We start from the raw sequence: 19,472 nt of genomic DNA on the forward strand, positions 1-19,472 counted from the left end.
AAAAGGTCTGGCATAATTCTTGTTGTTCAAGAGATAAAAAATTAACTCCGAATTTCCAGGAGGCGCAAAGGATGGTAAACAACTTGAAAGTTGCGAACTACGTAGCAGAGCGTTCTTCAAGTAGTCAGCGGTACCCAGATAGCTCCTAAACCACATGATGTCTGACTCTCGAATAAATTTAATTTAGAATAAAATGTAAAAGACATTTGTTTTCATTCAAAAAATTGATAAAAATGAAGATAATGTTTTTTTAATAGTCTCTATTTTCGCACAAAGGCGTACCTAGTCACGTTTTTCGGGACATTGGCTTTATTATCTCGAATTCTGTAATACCCATTTAGTATAAGATTTATTATATATACTTATATTTTGTTGTTCAGCAAGAAATGTTAAGAACAGAATGGCCTTTAATTTAATGCGTAATATGGACAAAAATCTTTAACCATTGCAGAGAAGTGGGTCGCCGAAATCGCTAAATAGCCAAAAAATTGAGATTTTCATAATGTCGAGGCCCCTGTGGCACATGTTAACATATTCCAATTGTGCTCAAACTTTGACACTCTTAAAATCTGACCAAACTAAAAACTTTATGCGTTTGCCGGCTTAAAAAATCCGTCATGGATTTGTTCCCTTTGAACAATAACCAGCCCAACGCTACAAATTATAACAAAGAAAATATTGAATTTTACATATAACGTTTGATATTTTATCAAATTTTATAGTTTTGCATAGTTTAATAATAAAAAAATTGTATTACAATACCATTCTTTTATACCCTACACCACACTGTCGTAAGAGGTCTCGATAACACAATAATCTGCTAAAAAATCGACGTTAAGCGGCCAACTGTCTTAATTTAGAACACTTTGAAGATTTTTGACGATTTTTCTAACATTAATTGACAATTTTACAACTTTTATGACGATTTTCGGCCAAAAACTGTTTGCATATTTTGCATATTTTTTGCATATTCTGCATATTTTGCATATTTTTTGCATATTTTGCATATTTTAGCATATTTTGCATATTTTTTGCATATTTTGCATATTTTTTGCATATTTTGCATATTTTTTGGCATATTTTTTGCATATTTTTTGCATATATTTTGCATATTTTTTGCATATTTTTTGCATGTTTTTGATATGACCCCAAATATCGAAAAGTTGACCCTTAAAACGCCTAGATCCAAAATTTGAGTCCAATCAGATGAGAAATAAAAAACATGCAAAAATCCGATGTCTAGTCATTAGGTTGCTGTACTGGAAGAATCTTGGTCTCCTCATGTAGGTGGCCCACTGAAGAGTTCTCAGGGCGGCATTCTGACCGGTTTGAATATATTTCCATCGCATTGCAGTTATATTTGCGGACCACAGTGGCGCCGTATAGCTTAACACAGACCGACCTATCGCGTTATATGTGGCCAACACCCCATGCCGACTAGGGACTTGAGGACTTCTTCCTACATCTCAGCGTGTCGCAGATAGATCTCGCATGCGCTGACTAGGTGAGAATGCTGTCAAACGTGACTCCTAGAATCTTGCGGTAGTTGTAGATCGGAATTCTGCTACCATCGATCATGACATTCAACCCAGTGCTCACCTCTGCAGTCCGTGTGACGGATATTTGCATATTCCTCGCGTGGAAAAGGGTAAAATAAGTCAAATAGGAGTTCAGCCTTTCACATATGACATGCGTGAAGGTACCTGACGCTTAGCACAGACCGACATATCGCGTTATATGTGGCCAACACCCCATGCCGACTAGGGACTTGAGGACTTTTTCTACATCTCAACGTGTCGCAGATAGATCTCGCATGCGCTGACTAGGTGAGCATGCTGTCAAAGTGACTCCTAGAATCTTGCGGTAGTTGATGATCGGAATTCTGCTACCATCGATCATGACATTCAACCCAGTGCTCACCTCTGCAGTCCGTGTGACGGATATTTGCATATTCCTCGCGTGCATATTCCTCACAAATTACATCCGTGAAGGTACCTGACGCCAAGATCGTACAATCATCCGCATACGTTACTACCTCAATGCCGTCTGAAGGAAGTTGAATACAGGAGAGATAGATGTTAAACAGTTCCACAGATATCCCCACATTGGGGAACTTCCTGTTTCACTCTACAAGGCTTGCACTTCTTATTCCTGATTTCCACATACGACGGGCGGCCAAACATATATTTGATTATCCAACGTTTCAAACTTGGCGGGAGGGTAGTCTGCCAATAAATAAATATTCTCAAACAGGATGGAGTGCTTGACATTATCAAAGCCTGTTCTATCACACGGCTTGCTCTATTTAAGTCCTCGACTAGTATTGTCGTGCTGTGCTGCTTACGGAACCAATGCTGATGATCGGCAATAGGATAGCTATTTCTGACTCTAGGGAGAATTAAAGCCCCAAGGGTCTTTGATACGGGCGAAAAACGTTCTGTACCATTCACCTTTGCTGGCATCCTTGCCTGGCTTCATTGGCGGGACCACCCTGCCAATTTTCCAAACTTCGGGAACAATGACGGTGGCTATAGACAGGTTGAATACTTTAGTGAGATACTCGACTCTTGGCTCATCCAGTTGTTTCATCATTGCCATAGTGATTTCATCCGGGGTCAACGTTTTGGATGATTTAGCGTTCCTGATGACATTCGCAACATCGTCCATTGTAAAATGTGGTGGTTCATTCTCGGCAGGAAGAGATCTGATGCTACGTAGTACCCTTCTCTTCGCCCCGTCAGTCAACGTAACGTCGCCCAACGTTACTGAGGTCCTATCTTCCTTCTTTCCAGGGTTCGAGATTGACTTAACTGTTGCCCGCAATTCCCCCATTCCGGCTCCAATGTTGCGACTCTTCAGATGATTTAACCTCTTGTTCCGCTTATGTTAACCGATCAACCTATTAACTTCCATTGTCAGCTCCCTGACTCTGGGGTCACTGGGGTTGGAACGACAAAGCTCATCACGTTCATTTGCTCATCGCGCCGCCTCTGGGAATTTTGGTCTCACTTTAGGTACTTGAACAACAAGAATATGGCGAGTAATCAAGGCCATCAAGGCCACTGTCATCCCATTTTGAAATTAAAAATCTCACTCTGTAGTGAGCCGTAATAAGACCCACAGTGAATTTTATCGTAAACTTATTGAGCGAGAGGAGGATATTCCACGACGAGGGGCCACTTTGCTTTGGATGTCCTGTATCCAGGTTCAAAGAGCCACCTGTTATGTGCTTTCTCGAGGTGGAACTCAAGAAGTTTGGCGATAGTAGCACATTTTGGAGGCCAGACATATTCATCCATTGGCACATTGATACATTTAGAGCCACCTCGAGCTAGTTCATCTGAGTTTAACGATATTGCAGAGATTTCCTGCTATCAAATATTGCTCTAGAATTTATGGTACAGGACTTGAGAGCCTCAAGAGTCGCTTGACTGTCGACATCGGCCTTGTAAGGCTTCTTTCAAGTCCTTTTTCCAATTCTGGTGCTTTCCTCATAGACATAATCTCTGCCTCAATGGGTTTTCGCGGCAGACTTGTGGTCTCAGTCCCTAAATTTCCCTAATACAGTTCTTGCAGGAGTAGAGGCTGAAACTGGAGGCTGGAAATCTGGAATTTTGCATTTCCTTATACATACATAGTACAAGTTCCGTCTTCTCTGGGTTAACGCCAAGGTCATTATCATGGGCCCGGCTTGCCAATTTTACCAGGGCCCTTTGCATAAGGTCAGACAGGGTTGGTAAAAATTTGCCACTTATCAGCCTAGGCCGCCACCTTGTTTTTCAGCTGGTCGAAATACACAAGAATTTAATTTTTCAATAGAACCTAGAGCAGAGGTAAGACAAGTGGTGTCATAAGACATTCTGTTCGGACCCACATCGTTATAGAGAATCTATAGAGAATCCCTCGAAATCCTCGATTGTGTTAAAACTGTTGTTTCCGCACAATTTTGAAGTCGTCATGGCTTAGAATTTGTCCCAGTCCGTGCTCCTGGGGTTTCAATGGGTACTTTGTATTACTCCATGTATAGAGATTTGGAAAATTATCATCCTGTGATCTGAGAAGGAATGGACAATTTTCAGATAACCTCCAGTTCTTTACATTAGAGTCGTCCATGTTCGATTTATCGGGATACGAATTATCGCAATCCTACCGTATTACTAAAATCCTGTTGTACAACAAATCTTTCTCCCTGGTCTAGAAAGTAAATTATCACATCATTTCGACATTGAGATTTACTCAAAAACATCTTAAAATTAGCAGAAAATTTATTTTTAAGTTAGAAACCTTACCGAACCCTTATTAAGTGGAAGCTTATCAACCTACACCCGAGTATCTCCCAAACGTCATCAATATCAACGAAACACGTCAAAGCAGCTCTCTTCTTCTTATCAGCTGGCAACACATTGAATCCCCCAAGATCTCTTAATTCCAACAATTAATCATGGAGCGATCACAGCGATCCCTCATGTTTCTCTCATAGGGTCGGTCATTCCACAACAAAATCACAAAACAAAAACAAAACCGACAATTATTCCTCCGCCACCACAACAATTGCGTAGCAGCATTTAAATCATTTCAAAATTTGAATTTGGCGAGAGTGGTGAGGTGTGAATACCAGATACGGTTATAAATTTTCGCCCAAAAGAAAAATTATTGTTGGGAGCCCAGCTGCATGCAGTAACACCCGCACCGACCCGCTGCATGACGTTCTACGATTTCACAAACATTGTTGTGCATTTTTTTCCTTTTGGAAATTTCCAAATGTTGTTCAAATGAAATTGCACTCATTTCATTGTTGCCTTTGTTGTTGTTTGTGTTCCCGTATATGGCCATAAACGGATGTGAAAACTCCCAGCCTCTGTGGTACCTCCAAGAGCTGTTGTGCCTCCTCAAACTTGCTGTGGTGCTGTTTGTTGGCAAATGATTGCAAAATCGTTGATGATTTCATGTTACACATATTTTTTGTTGTTGGAAATTTATTGGACCCAAGAGATCGACGTTCAGTGTTTGGGCGTTTTGTTTGTTTGATTTGTGTTGTTGTTGCAGCGAGCACTACAACTAAACCAAGAAAGGCCAAAATTGTGTTTTGGTTAAAGAAAAAAAAACAAATTAGAAAAAGAAGAAGAAGAAAAATCCGGCTGTCTACTTGCATGTTGGCGTAATTTTCAAGTATTTTGTATGCGTTTGATTTACAAAAACAGAAAAAATAATTAAAACGTGTGTGTTGGTTTTCTGGCCGGTCGGTCGGTTGGTCTGTCGGTCGATTGGTCTCTTGATCAATTTTATCCACCATAATGATGCAATTGTTTATTTGTTGTATGTTTTTATTTGTAATGTTCGATTGCTCCACGGTATGCGGCAAAGCGCTTACCTTTCGCCGCCTCAAAGCAGCATCAAACAGTGGAGGAAGTGGTAGTAGCGAGGAGGAGACGCTGGTGATGGGATGTAACAATGAACAACCGAAATTCTTTAGGTTAATAAATTGTCTTTAAAAATGTATTAAAGCATTGTTGTTGTGGTTTCAACTAATGGTTATTCTTCTTCTTTTCTTTACAGTGAGGTCCTAGCTGCATGGCGTGCCAAAGCAAGATGCAATGTTGTACCTGCCGAACGTACTCAAGAATTATTTCAAGAGCTAAGTTTTCATCCAAATGACAAACAGAGTAAGTTTGAGATGCTTAATATAAGTTGTGGTGTAGAATAAGTAGATGAAAGAGCAGGAAGACCTACATGTTTTAAAAAGATCTGAAGATCTACAGGAGGATCAAATAGACCACAATTTTCTCTAAAGAGAATCTCTAAATATAAAAAATATTAATTTCTCATTAGAGACGAGCTTACTGACCAAGATGCTTTTTGAAAAAGGAAAGCCGGCGATACGAACCCACACAACCACCACTGTGTGACATGACATGTTTCGCCTTGGTCAGTAAGCTCGTCTCTAACGAAAAATTAATTAAAAATTAATAAAAATGACCTTCGCCTAACCTAACGTTCTTTGATAAAAAAATCTTCACAAAATGATCAGATCCATTTATGAAAAATTTGTATATATGTCGATATTCATGAAGAAGATCAATTTTCAGTCAATAAAAATAACCCAGCATGAATGACTAAGCCCGGAGGTATGTTAATTGATACTGCTTTCTATACGCTGGCCATTAATGGTCTAAAAGTTTAGGCGTCGATACAAAACGTTTGTTCAAAAATCCTAACTAAGAATAGATTTTCCCGTGTGCCAATCTCTAAATTTGGCCCTCAATGGAGCAGAGAGTTTCATTCCTTTTTTTAAGTGGTGATCTTGTAAAATGATCACTCGATCATTTTATCAAATTATCCAATTATCTTATCAAAGATCAACCGATCTTTGCTTCGCTTGGTCTTCTCATAGAAGATCGATCGTCTTAATAAAGATCTTCTGTTTTTCTATGAACAGCTCGATTGATCTTCCACGACAGATCGCTTCACATTTTCCAGGCACTATTTTACAGATGGCTAATCGAGCTTCCCAGAAGATCACTCGATCTTATCAAAGATCAGCCGATCTTTTCATAGAACATTTCTCGATCCTCTCACATAAGATCTGTCGATCTTTTCATGAAAAAAGATTGACTATTCTTCTATGAGAATTTTGTCCACTTTCTTCAGGGGGCTCATATTACGGAGCTTTCCAGAAGATCTATCAATCTTCTTGTCAAAGAGAACTCGGTATTTTTATCAAAGATCAGCCGATCTTTTCATAGAACATCTATCGATTTTCTCATATAATTTCTGTCGACCTTTTCATGGAAAAATATCGACTGTTCAGCTGTGAGAGAACAAGTGCAGTGAGATCAGTCCATTTTTTCAGGGAAATCATATTATGGATGACCAACCGAGCATCCCAAAAAATCACACGATCTTCTTTTGGCAAAGAGCACTTGATCTTCATATCAAAGATCAGAAGATCTTATCAAATATAACTCGATCTCCTTATCAAAGATCAGCCAATATCTTCATAGAGCATCTCTTTAACTTTTCTCGATCTTCTCATATAATTTCTGTCGACCTTTTCATGGAAAAATATCGACTGTTCAGCTGTGAGAGAACAAGTTCAGTGAGATCAGTCCATTTTTTTCAGGGAAATCATATTATGGATGACCAGCCGAGCATCCCAAAAAATCACACGATCTTCTTATGTCAAAGAGCACTTGATCTTCATTTCAAGGATGAGCAGATCTTATCAGATATAACTCGATCTCCTTATCAAAGATCAGCCAATATCTTCATAGAGCATCTCTTTAACTTTTCTCGATCTTCTCATATAATTTCAGTCGACCTTTTTATGAAAAAATATCGACTGTTCAGCTGTGAGAGAACGAGTCCAGTGAGATCAGACCATTTTTTTTTTTTTTTCAGGGAAATCATGTTATGGGTGACCAACCGAGCATCCCAAAAAAAATCACACGATTTTGCACTTGATCTTCATATCAAAGATCAGCAGATCTTTCTTTTCATTGTCTAAGATCACGGGATCTTTTTGTCAAATATGACTTGATCTCCTTATCAAAGATCAGCCAATATATTCATAGAACATCTCTTTAACTTTCCATATAAGATCTTTCTCCATGAAAATATCGACAGTTCTCATATGAGCAGATCTATTGATCTTCTATGAGAGATCAGTCTATTATCTTTATGGAGATCATATTATGGATAACTAATCAATCTTCCTAGAATATCGTTCGATCTTCTTGTCAAACATCAGTCGATTCTCTTACCAAAGATCGGCCGATTTTTTCATAGATTCATGTTCATGTAGAACATCTCTTGACCTTGAATACTTATAGAAGTCCAGTACAAAAAGTTAATATATAACATTAGTAGATTTTTATACTGCAGATCAGCCTGTCTTCGTACATAAGATCAATTGATTTTCTCATAATAGATCAGTCGATATGCTGATGATCAGTTGATCTTCAAAGAATATCACTCGGTCATTTTATCCAAGATAACTAATATTTATGTAGGAGGTTTCTTCATATTTCTGTATTATCGTATTTTAAAAGATCCCTAAATTTTTTCATTGAAGATCAGTTTATCTGCCCAGAGGAAATAAGTCGAAGTCATAGAAGATCAGTCAATTTTCTCTCGCCTTCTGATGGAAGATAAGTAGATGTTTCAAAAATATTTGTTCATCTTCTCAAAGAAGATCAGTAAGAAGATCTTCACATGAAAAATCAACCGATCTTCATATAAAAAATCTGTATATTTTTATTTTGAACATAAGATGATCTTTCTATAAACGATCAATTGATATTCTTGTGAAAGTTCAGACGATTTTCTCAAAGAATATCTCTTCATTTTCTCAAAGAAGTCCATACTCTCGTATATTTTCATATTGAACATAAGATGATCTGCCCATAAACCATCAATTGATGTTCTTGTGGAAGATTTTCTCAAAGAATATCTCTTCATTTTCTCAAAGAAGTCCATCATCTCGTAGAAGATCACGAGAAAGTATTCCAATTGTAGATTAGTCGATCTTCTCATTGAAGATCGGTTCATCCTTTCATTGAAGATTGATCGATCTTCTCCTTGAAAAACTGTCGATCTTCTCAAGGATGATCAGCCAATTACTAATAAAATATTTTTTTATTTTATACAAGGAAGATCAACTGATCTTCATAATAAAAATTTGTATATTTTCATATTGAACATAAGATGATCCTGGCGTAAGAGATCAATCGAACTCCTCGTGGAAGATTGCACTGTTACCTCAAAGGATATCATTTCGTCTTCACAAAGAAGATCAGACCATGTTTTCAATATCACGAGAAAACTGTATTCCTGTAGGAGAGAAACCGATCTTTTCATAGTAGATTTTCTCTTTGAAGTCTGGGCGGTCTTCTCCTTGACAAAGATCAGTCGATCTTCTCAAACAAAAAAAAAATATGCATACATCATTTAATAGAAGATCAAATTCATCATTTATTATATAGATCAGTATAGCTACCCGCGAAAGATCGGCCGATCTTCATATAAAATTGTGTATATTTTTATATTGAATATCAGATGATCTTGTCGTAAAAGATTAATCGATCTCTTCGTGGAAGATTTGATGGTTGCCTTAAAGTAGATCACTTCAACTTCACAAGGAAGATCAGTCCATTTTCTCGTAGAAGATCACGTGAGCGTTGGTATTCCTATTGTAGACCAGTTGATTTTCTCATTTAAGGCTGGTCAATATTCTCCTTGAAAAACTATTGAACTTTTTCAATGATCAGTCGGTCTTCTAAAAAAAACTATTCTCACAGAAGATCAGTAGAACTTCTCGTGGAAAATTAACCGATCTTCATAAAAAATTTCTGTATATTTTTATATTGAATCAGATGATCTTTTATTGCAAGATCCATCGAACTCTTCGTGGAATATTTGACGGTTGCCTCAAAGGAGATTATTTCGTCTTCAGAAGATCAGTCCAATTTCTCGTATAAGATCACTCGATCATTTTCAAGTTCAGTGAATAAGGGTCCATTAAATCTCCTCACAGAAGATCTCAAGTTTTTCAAATTGAATATCAGATTATCTTCCTACTGAGTTTCAGCCTTTTCTTTATATAAAAGATCAATCTCCCCAACTAGAAAAAAATTCAAATTTTATAGAAGAGAACGTAAGCATTCTTCTGACAGAAGATCAGTGGGTCATCAATCCATTTTCTTATATGAGAACACTCCTCCTTCTTCATTTTATTTGAATTGATCTTCCTGCACACACATTGCTGATCTCCTTTAAATTACCTGCATATAAACAAAACCTAGCTCTACAAAATATTATTTTTTTCTAATTTTTCAATTTTCTTTCTTCCCTTCCCCGTTTACAGTTAGTGATATGTTACAAACAGCTAAATTATTGGCTCGCAAAGGCAGTCGCCAATCAAATGGTTTGACATTTGGAGAATTTTGTGTATTGGCAGCTGATTTAAAGAGATTCCGGTAAGTTTTTTTTTATAACTTTAACAATATACCCAAACTTTAATAACTTCTTATACCTTTCCTTTACAGCACATCTACATTTGGTTCCACATCGCCGGGTTATTGTGACAAATCCCATTTACTTAGCTCTCTACTTGATGATAATGCTACAGCAGCTGTTGCTGGTGATGGTATCAGCGACAATGAGCACAGTAACAAAACAAAAAAGCATGACAACACTACCACCACCGCCACCAGCAACAATTGCAGTTTTCCAGGAAATGAACTGCGTAGCACAAAATCTTTTAGCAGTGTGGAAGACTGCCATAAAAATGAAAAACAGCAACAAAAAGCTGGTGAAACCACCTCCGCACCCGTTGAAGTATTTCTGGGTGGTTCATGTAATCCAACCACCTGGCGTGCTGATGTTGCCATACCCGCCCTTAAAGAATCAGGCATTTCATTTTATAATCCAGTATGTTAGACAAAAATTGCTTTCTAAAACCCTGAAATGCTGATATCTCTCTTTTTTTACTTACAGCAAGTTTCCGATTGGACGCCAGATCTCATAGAACTTGAGCATCGTGCTAAGGAGAAAGCGCGAGTGTTATTCTTTGTTATGGATTCAGAAACACGCGCGTCTGCTGGTGCCATTGAGGCGGCACATATAGCGGGTCAAAACTGCAAGCAGCTGGTGCTGGTCCTGCATCCGTACAGGCCTAACCAAAATATACTCAATGAACATATATCTCAACAGTAAGTTTGAAGAGGACGTCCCTCCTCCTTTTTTTTTGGAGAAATGATTAATATTGTTTCCTTTTCTTTTCAGAGAGTATATTGATTTAACGCGCAATCAATTAATCTTACGCGAACTGGTCACACGTCGTGGTTTACCAGTGCTCAATAATATACCCTCAGGTCTGCAGCGTACTAAGGAAATTTTAGCTGGTTTTAGAGATCCTCCTTCGAATATAGCTTCAATTTTAGTGTAAGTAAAAACAACAACATAAATTTAATTTTCTCTGCCACCTATAGACCTATAGAGACTTGTTGATAACCAATAGCGGATCTATGAGGGTGCACGGTTCCAAAGTAGCCAAAACATAAATCTCGACAAGGTATCGTAGGGTTTTATTGAATTTTTTTTAGCCTTTGTGAGAAACATATACACAAATATTGTAAAAACAAGTAAACAAGTATCAGTCGGCTTTGCCGACAGAGATATACCCTCAGCTTGTGTATATTGAAAAAATTTTTTTGCAAAATACGTATGTTAGGGGGTTTGAAAAATTTTGGGTGTTTGAACCGACAAACATTTTGATTAGGATTAAAGATCAACAGTTTTGCGAAAGAGATACTAAAAGGAATGGATCGACATTGAGCGTTATGGAAGTGGATCTCCAGCCATAGGGGGTTTTTACACTCTTCGGACTGTTTGCTCACGAAGTATGGACTTGCCTCTAAAAAAACTTTTACCATCGTAATTGAGGCAGCGAATGCAAGTTGCTTCAACAAAAATCAAAGTGATTCCATATTAGGTCTTAAAGTGAACTTATCCGAAATTTTGTGTGGGAGGTACCGGATGGAGTGGACAAATATAGTCCATATTTGAACCTGATCTATATCTGGTAGATATATTAGGTTGTCTACAGTATAGACCAATTCGGCCACTCCCTTCAAGAGTTACCGTACGAACAATTTTTCCGAACATTTTTAAACTTTTGTGGGGGAGGTACCTGAAGGAGTGAACCGATATGGCTTATCTTCAAACTTAAACTATGTTTGGACAAAATATTACTAAGCCCGTATTTTGGACGGAATCGGCAGATCCGTTCGAGAGTTATCTTGCGCTCCAACCACCTCCAACAACGGTGTCATAGGGGTTTTTTGCAACTTTCATGTTATTTTCTCAGGAAGTATGGACATGCCCCTGATGAAACTTGTACCGTCGTATGGAGTTCAGTGAATACTAGTTGCTAAAACAAAGCGATTCTAGAGATGGCCCTAAACTGAACTTTTCCGAAATTTTGTGTGGGAGGTACCCGAAGGAGTGGACCTATTGAGGCCATATTGAAACCTCATATAACTCTGGTAGAAAGTTTACGCTATACAAAGTATGGACCAAATCGGTCACTCCCTTCAAGAATTATCGTGCGCACAAACTATCCGAACATTTTCGAACCTTTGTAGGGGAGGTACCGGAAGGAGTGGACCGATGTAGCTCATCTTAGAACTTAAACTAAGTTTGGGCAAAATATTACGAAAGCCAAAATTTGTACCGAATCGGTTCATCCGTTCGAGAGTTATCGTGCTCTGTATAAATGAACGGTCATCGGAACTTATATTGATGATCATCTGAAAATACCCCAGGCTTTATCGACCCTATTAACACCCTCAGGGTCATCAACGTCTAGAATAAGTTTGTTCGGGCAACAAAAAAAACGTCTCTATTTAGATGACTACTCTCTGTATAAAAGTCAATCTGAACGTCTTCTGCACATGAACGGTCATCGGAACTTTTATTGATGATCATCTGAAAATACTCTAAGAGCTTTACAAACTTCAAGCGTCTTCTGAAGGGGTTTTATACGAAAAAGACCTCCCAAAGTACTTCTTTTAAAATCCTTCTAAGGGTCTTCTAAAATTAGATGACTTCTAAAAGGTTCTTCTAGTCTTCCAAAGACATTCTATACAAAAAAATATGTTTTAAGGATCTTATACACACAGAATACCTTCTAAGGGCCTTCTGTATTTTAACCGACTTTTGCGGGTCTTCTATGCACAGAAAAACTGCTACGGTCTTCTATACTTTAAAGGGTTTCTACATAAAGAAGGTCCTTCTAAGTCCCGTGTAAAGTATTCCATCCATAGACGATTTTATAAACTCTTCCTTCTTTGTAAGACCCTAAGAAGGTCACCTTTAATAGAAGACTCCTTATAACGTGGCTCACATGTAAAGGACGATTTATGTATAGAAACCCTTCCGTCATAAGACCTTATAATGACCTTCTATACAAAGAAAGCTTTCATTGTTGCCTTACTGGAAAACCTCGTATGTATGTCTTCAATATGTAAATTTCATACCCTTCCTTCACCACGGCCTTCTAAGCGTAGAAGGAAGACTCGTACGTTTTCTTATAGAAGACTCTGAGATATTCTTATGGAAGGCAAGGTGGTCTTCTTATAGAAGACTTGGCTTGCTTATGATGATCTTATTGAAGCCTTGAAGCTCTTCTTATAGAAGCCTCGGTGGTTTTCTTTTAGAAGACTCGGAGGTCTTCTTATAAAAGTCTCGGAGGTCTTCGGACCTTCTATACAAAGAATGTCTTCTTTATGTTACCTCAGAGGAAAACTTTTATGAGTTTTCAATGTATAAATTGCATTACCTTCCTTCATCATGGTCTTCTAAGCGTAGAAGTGATTCTTCAGTTCCTCCATACATAATTTACTTTTTTGGGGCCTTCTATAGCATACATTATGACATTCTATGAATATTCTATAGATCGACCTTATAAGGGTATTCTACAGGTGGAACATGCTATGGCTGCGTTCAATATATAAATAAGCTTCTAATGGTCTTCTATAGGTGGAAGAATTCATAATTAAATTACTCATAATAGACTTCTATAAAAGCACTTCTAGGGAACTTCTATTAATTGGAATCTTTCTAAGGAGGTTCTCCACAAAAAATGTCTTGTAATCTCCTTTGAGGATCTCAAAGGTCCTACTAAAGTTTTCTTTATGACCTATCCTTTTTCTCTCTGAAATCCTCTCAAACATTAATCCTCTAATAACCATTTTCTTCTCATTTCAGTGTAATACGTGGTGCTTTTGACCGTGTCAATCCCGTGTATGAACACATCACTGTTGAACAGTGTCAACGTGCTCTCTTATATTTGGGTTATGCCCAAAGTTTAGTAAATATGGATAATTTGCAAAAAATCATTGCCGCTCAACGTGAAGCTTTGCAATGTCTCAATAACACAGATAGCGAAGATGAAGCTCCTACAGTGGCCACCACCAGTGGTAGTAGTACAAAACCCTTATCCTCTTCTTCTCCATCATCATCGTCATCATCTACTTCGTGTGCTCAAAATCAAACAAAAACAAGTACAGCTGAACAAATTGATTTCAATCTCTTCTGTGTAATATCGGCCTATTTGTCGGTACTGCAGCAGGAGATTCACGAAAGTGGTTGTATATCACCCATTAAGGGTACCAATGTGCCACCTCCGCCGGTATATTTATCAAATTTGCAAGGTAAGAGAGAATTTTATTTAAAAACCTCACAGAAAAATATTTTTAATAATTTTTATTACAAATTATTTTAGGTGAGGATACCTTTGCCATAACCTATTTCAGCAGCAAAAACATTTCGCGCACCTCCAGCAATGCCAGTGTGCCGGGCAGTGAAGAACGTTTAAGCAACTCTCACGATTTGCTGGGTCGTAATCGTGATAGTGGCACTTCCTCACCACAGCCCACAGAACCTCTACGCTCACGTTCTCAAACCCTTTTGGCCAAGGCTGGTGGCAAACAACATGTTTTGGTGAATGTGGAGACCATTGAAACCACTGAGGTTACCACCACTCAAACCATACAACCCCAGACAGCAGCAGCAGCCGTCGCATATGCAGCTCAACTGGTAGACATGTCTACCCAGACATCGGTCACAGAAGAAGAAAGTGACTCCAATGATTCGGTATTTTCAAGTAGCAGTTCCATCAACTCCATTAACTATTGTGATCCATTGGTTGGTGGTGGTCTCTCAGCAACGGCACCAGAATTTCGTGATGTCTATTTGGGTGGTAGCTGTTACTTGCGCACAAAATGGCGCCAGGAATTGGCCATACCCTATTTCAAATCAAAAGGCATAACATTTCATTTACCTGCCTTACATGAAAGTTTAAATCCCAGCCAATTGGATTTACCCGATAAGGTGGCGGCCGAAGATGACAACAATAAATCCTCGGGACCGAACTGGCGCATCAACAGCCGGCAACCCACATCGGCAGCTAGCAATTTTATGCGTACCCGCAGAAAATGCCGTACCAACAGTGGCACAAAGACCAATGAAGAAACCGTTGAAGAGCTAACCATAGCTGAGGAATCTCTTAGTTGGACTTTGTCACCCGTGCGACCGAATCTCTTTAATCCATCATTGTTGGACTCTAGTCGTGTCCTACTCTTTGTTATCACCAATGAAACACGCTCTCTGGCACCCATGACATTAGCAGCTCACTGTATTGGTCTTATGTATAATGTCGTTTTGGCTGTACAAATGTTACCCGACGATTGTGTTATCGGCAATGAAAAGGTGAGTGAAAAAAGCAACTACGAATTAGACGGATACTTAGTAAAAAATTTACATACGAATAACAAACCAACAGGACTTCCTTAAAGTTTGATAGTTTTTCTTCTAGAAGGTCAATACTCGAATTTCCCCTGTTAGAAGACCCGAAGTTCTACTTGGACCTTTGGGTCTAGGTCTTCTTAGAAGGGACCCAAGGGTCATAGATGTCTTCTTATAAGAATCCCAGAGGTCCCCTTATAGAAGACCCAATGGTCTTACTATAGAAAACTTGGAGGTCTTCCTATAGAAGACTCGGAGGTCTTCTTATAATAGTCTCGGAGGTATTCTTATAAAAGAGTCGGAGGTATTCTTATAGAAGACTCGGAGGTTTTCTTATAGAAGACTCGGAGGTCTTCTTTTAGAAGACTCAGTGGTCTTCTTCTGGAAAACTCGGGCGCGTTCTTTTAGAAGAAGACTTGGAGGTTTTCCTATAGAAGATGTCTTGGAGGTCTTCCTATAGAAAATTCGGAGGTTTTCTTATAGAAGATTCGGAGGTCCTCTCATTGAAGATACGGAGGTCTTCTTAGAGAAAACTCGGAGGTTTTCGTATAGACGACTCGGAAATCTTCTATATCTACTTACAGAAGACTCAGAGGTCTTCTTATAGAAAACTCGGAGGTCTTCTAATAGAAGACACGATGGTCTTCTTATAGAAGAGTCTAAGGTCTTCTTTAAGAAGACTCAGAGGTCCTCTTGTAGAAGACTCGAAGGTCTTCCAATAGTAGACACGGTGGTCTTCTTATAGAAAGTTTTCTTATAGAAGACTATGAGTTCCATTTATTGTAGACTCGGAGTTCCTCTTATAGAGGTCTCCTTATAGAAGAGTCGGAGGTCTTCTTATAGAACACTCGGAGGTCATCTTACAGAATACTTGGAGGTCTTCTTACAGAAGACTCGGAGTTTTTCTTATAGAACATTCGGAATTCCAATTATTGTAGACTCGAGTTCTTCTTATTGAAGACTCGGAGGTCTTCTTATAGAAGACTTGAGGTCGGAGGTCTTCTTATTTAAGACTCAGTGGCCTTTTTTAGGAGACTCTGAGGTATCCTTATCGAAGACCGACCTGGTGGTCTTCTTAAAGAAGAATGTCTTCTAATAGAGACAATAGTTGACAAGTAGCTCCTTTTAGAGTTGACCACCATGTGAAGGTCATCTGCTCTTCTGAAGGCTAGTGATACATACATATAAGAAAGACCAGTAGTTATTTTAATAGAAGTCCATATGTGCTCGATCTTTTGTTATCATTTTCTTACCTGTCTCCACCTTTTCATTTCTTTCATTCCAGCTCACACCAACCGCCATTAAAGATTACAATCGTGGACGTTCCTATTTAATTGATTTGGCCAAACGTCAAGGTGTACCGGTCTTCAATGATATTAAGGCAGCTTTGGAATGCACCGTAGAAAAGATACAATCCTACAATTCAAGACGTTACGAATAAATCTAAAAAAATCACATAAAAATATGAAACCATGAATTTCATACAAAAAAGCCATAACAACAACACCAATATAAACATAAACAAACGCTTCTTTAATGCCTTTTGATAATGCAAAACATAATGCCTTTCTTTTCTGAAGCAAACAACAAAATAGATTTTATTGTTTTTTTGTACATATTTTTTTAGTTTAACAGCGACAACAACAAGTGAAAGAAATAACTATAACCCCTAACAGAAATATAGTTTAACAATTTGCAGTTTTACTTAAATTAGTTTTTTGGTTATAAGTTATGCTTAGTGTGTCTTTGTGGAATTTTTTAGTTTTTGTCCTGACTCAAATACCCGCCCTAAATAATATCCCCTTACCCTTTCTCTCTATCTCTCTACCCCACTTTCTTTAACTTGATGACAGTAAATAATGTGTATAGTACAGTGTCTCTATTCTTTTTGTTTTTAGTTAAATTTAGGAAATGCTAATAATATTTAAGATCCAAACACATTCAAATTCAATGCATTAACATATAAGAGAAAATATTAATTATTACAACGTTTAATAACGAACTCGACAGCAGATTTACAACTGTGGAAGCCCTTCGTCTAACAGTGTCAGGGCTAAATAATAAAAAGTCATGTGGTTTGGACGATATTTCTAATTTCCTAATACGAAAGTTTCCATTAAAGGCAATACATTACCTAGTTGTTATATTTAATAATTGTTTAAACAATTCATATTTTCCTAAATTCTGGAAGATAGGAAAGATTCTTCCCATCAAAAAGAAAAAAAATTCAACAGATATTAACAATTTGAGACCGATTTCATTGCTTTCAAATTTGGGCAAGTTATTTGAAAAAATTTTGCGGGATAAAATGGATGCAGGTTTACCAAACGACTATATTTCAGAATTTCAATTCGGCTTTAAAAAGGGACATTCGACGGTGGATGCGTTAACAAAATTTAATAATGATATAATTTCTAATTTGAGAGAAAGAAAATGCACGGTTGCAATCTCGCTGGATGTTGAGAAAGCATTCGATAGGACTTATCACGATGGCATTGTGTATAAAATGGCTCGTTTAGGCTTTGAACCGCATATAGTAAAAATGTTCAGAAGCTTTTTCACTGATAGGAAGTTTTACATTCAGCTTGGAAATAAGATATCTGATACGAATAGTGTATCCTGTGGGGTTCCCCAGGGGTCTATTTTATCGCCACACCTGTTTAATATTTACATGCACGACTTTCCTCATACGCATCAAAATTCATTGGGTGTGTTGTACGCTGACGACTGTCTTTTGTATGCACACGCGGAATCTCCAAGTAAAGCGTTAGCTATTGTATCCTGTCACTTAAGAACGGTTAATGCTTTTTATACTGAATGGGGCATAAAGATAAATACTTCCAAGAGCGAGGCTATGTGTTTGAGAAACGCTTCCGGAAAATGCAAGAGATGGGTAGTTCCTGAAAGTAAGTCTTTGAGACTGTCTCTGAATGGTGTGGAAATACCATTTAAAGACAGATTCAAATATTTGGGAGTTTGGTTAACCAAATTGTTTAAATTTAACCAAAATGCACGGTGCAATTTGGGGAAGGCATATGGTATTAAGGGGTCACTTGGAAGACTCCTTAATAGCAGGGTATTACCTGAAAAAACAAAGTTATTGCTATACAAAACTGCTATTAGACCAGTTCTGGTCTATGCCTTACCCATATGGTTTTCGATATCACCAACGGTAATGAAAGAGTTCGGAATACTGGAAAGGAAAATACTACGACTCTGTGTGGGAAAAAATTTTCAAGCGTATAACAAGCGTTTCTCAAATCAGTATATTTATGAGGCAGCTCATGTTACCCCAATATCAGTCTATGCCATGCAACTAATTAAGAATTATGTAAATAGACTTTATATGCATTCTAACTCACTTATGCAAAGAGTTGTTGAAGAACAAAATCAATTCGATTGGGAAAACACAAATTATGTTTCCCCACTTGGTATTGATTTGGCTATGGCCTTGGATTCTATTGAGTGTCCAGATTTCTATATCAGCACCTCTCCTGGTAAGCACAGGGGCTAGGTAACGGAGCAGATAAAAAGTTTTCTCGATAGAAATGTGTTTTATAGCCTAAAGCACATGTCTATCGTTATTACAGTTTATCTGCTTAGTTTAAGTTAGGTTAGGTTTAGGTTAAATTTAGTTGTAAGATAAATCCAAACGAGACATGCTCTCAAAAATTGTAGTGTCGGGAGCAAACACGGGAACATATATTAAATTTAGTTTTTAACACAATCAACATTATATGGAAAAGCATGGTGCTGAACATAACACATATGACATTAAAACCAAACACTATAGTTTTAAGGACCCACTGAAACAATGTTCAAAATTGTACATGCATATGTTAAAAAGGAAAAGACTCAATAAAATTTGAATTGAATTGAAATTGAATTAATTATTACAAATACAAATTATAATAAACACAAAAATTAAATTAATCCTAAAAGTATGCTTTGATTTTCGATCATAAATGTTTTCGTTTTTTTGAAGGTGAGTGGCACCAAAAAAATATGGAGTTCTTGTTCTCTCGCTCTTTCAAACGACGGCTTAGAGTTGCCGTTGTGTTAAAAAATAGTGGGGAAATGACCTTTGAAGCTCTCATTAAAATATTCCAAGTAAAATGCGTTATTATCTTGTCACTATGTATTGCAATTTAGAATTCGTTATTTTC

General features: G+C 37.7%; 1 protein-coding gene across 17 annotated transcripts in view; it reads left to right on the forward strand.

The window, feature by feature from the left end:
* Positions 1–19,247, forward strand: part of raw (NDT-like domain-containing protein raw) — a 95,945-nt gene extending 76,698 nt beyond the window's left edge. For 14 of the 17 annotated variants that reach the window (XM_073966853.1, XM_073966856.1, XM_073966852.1 and 11 more), the window contains 8 exons: positions 5,557–5,663; positions 9,863–9,974; positions 10,044–10,428; positions 10,495–10,709; positions 10,783–10,941; positions 13,768–14,213; positions 14,285–15,270; positions 16,592–19,247. In XM_073966853.1, the coding sequence (XP_073822954.1) occupies positions 5,557–5,663; positions 9,863–9,974; positions 10,044–10,428; positions 10,495–10,709; positions 10,783–10,941; positions 13,768–14,213; positions 14,285–15,270; positions 16,592–16,747 (2,566 nt within the window). In that variant the 3' untranslated portion in view covers positions 16,748–19,247. Of the gene's footprint in view, positions 1–5,051; positions 5,474–5,556; positions 5,664–9,862; positions 9,975–10,043; positions 10,429–10,494; positions 10,710–10,782; positions 10,942–13,767; positions 14,214–14,284; positions 15,271–16,591 lie in introns of those variants that run through there. The other 3 variants (XM_073966865.1, XM_073966866.1, XM_073966859.1) reach the window with 2 other exon arrangements.
* The last annotated feature ends 225 nt before the right edge of the window (positions 19,248–19,472 follow it).

This window comes from Musca autumnalis, unplaced genomic scaffold, assembly GCF_047663935.1.
Source record: "Musca autumnalis isolate F117 unplaced genomic scaffold, ASM4766393v1 scaffold_2, whole genome shotgun sequence".
Classification (NCBI taxonomy): domain Eukaryota; kingdom Metazoa; phylum Arthropoda; class Insecta; order Diptera; family Muscidae; genus Musca; species Musca autumnalis.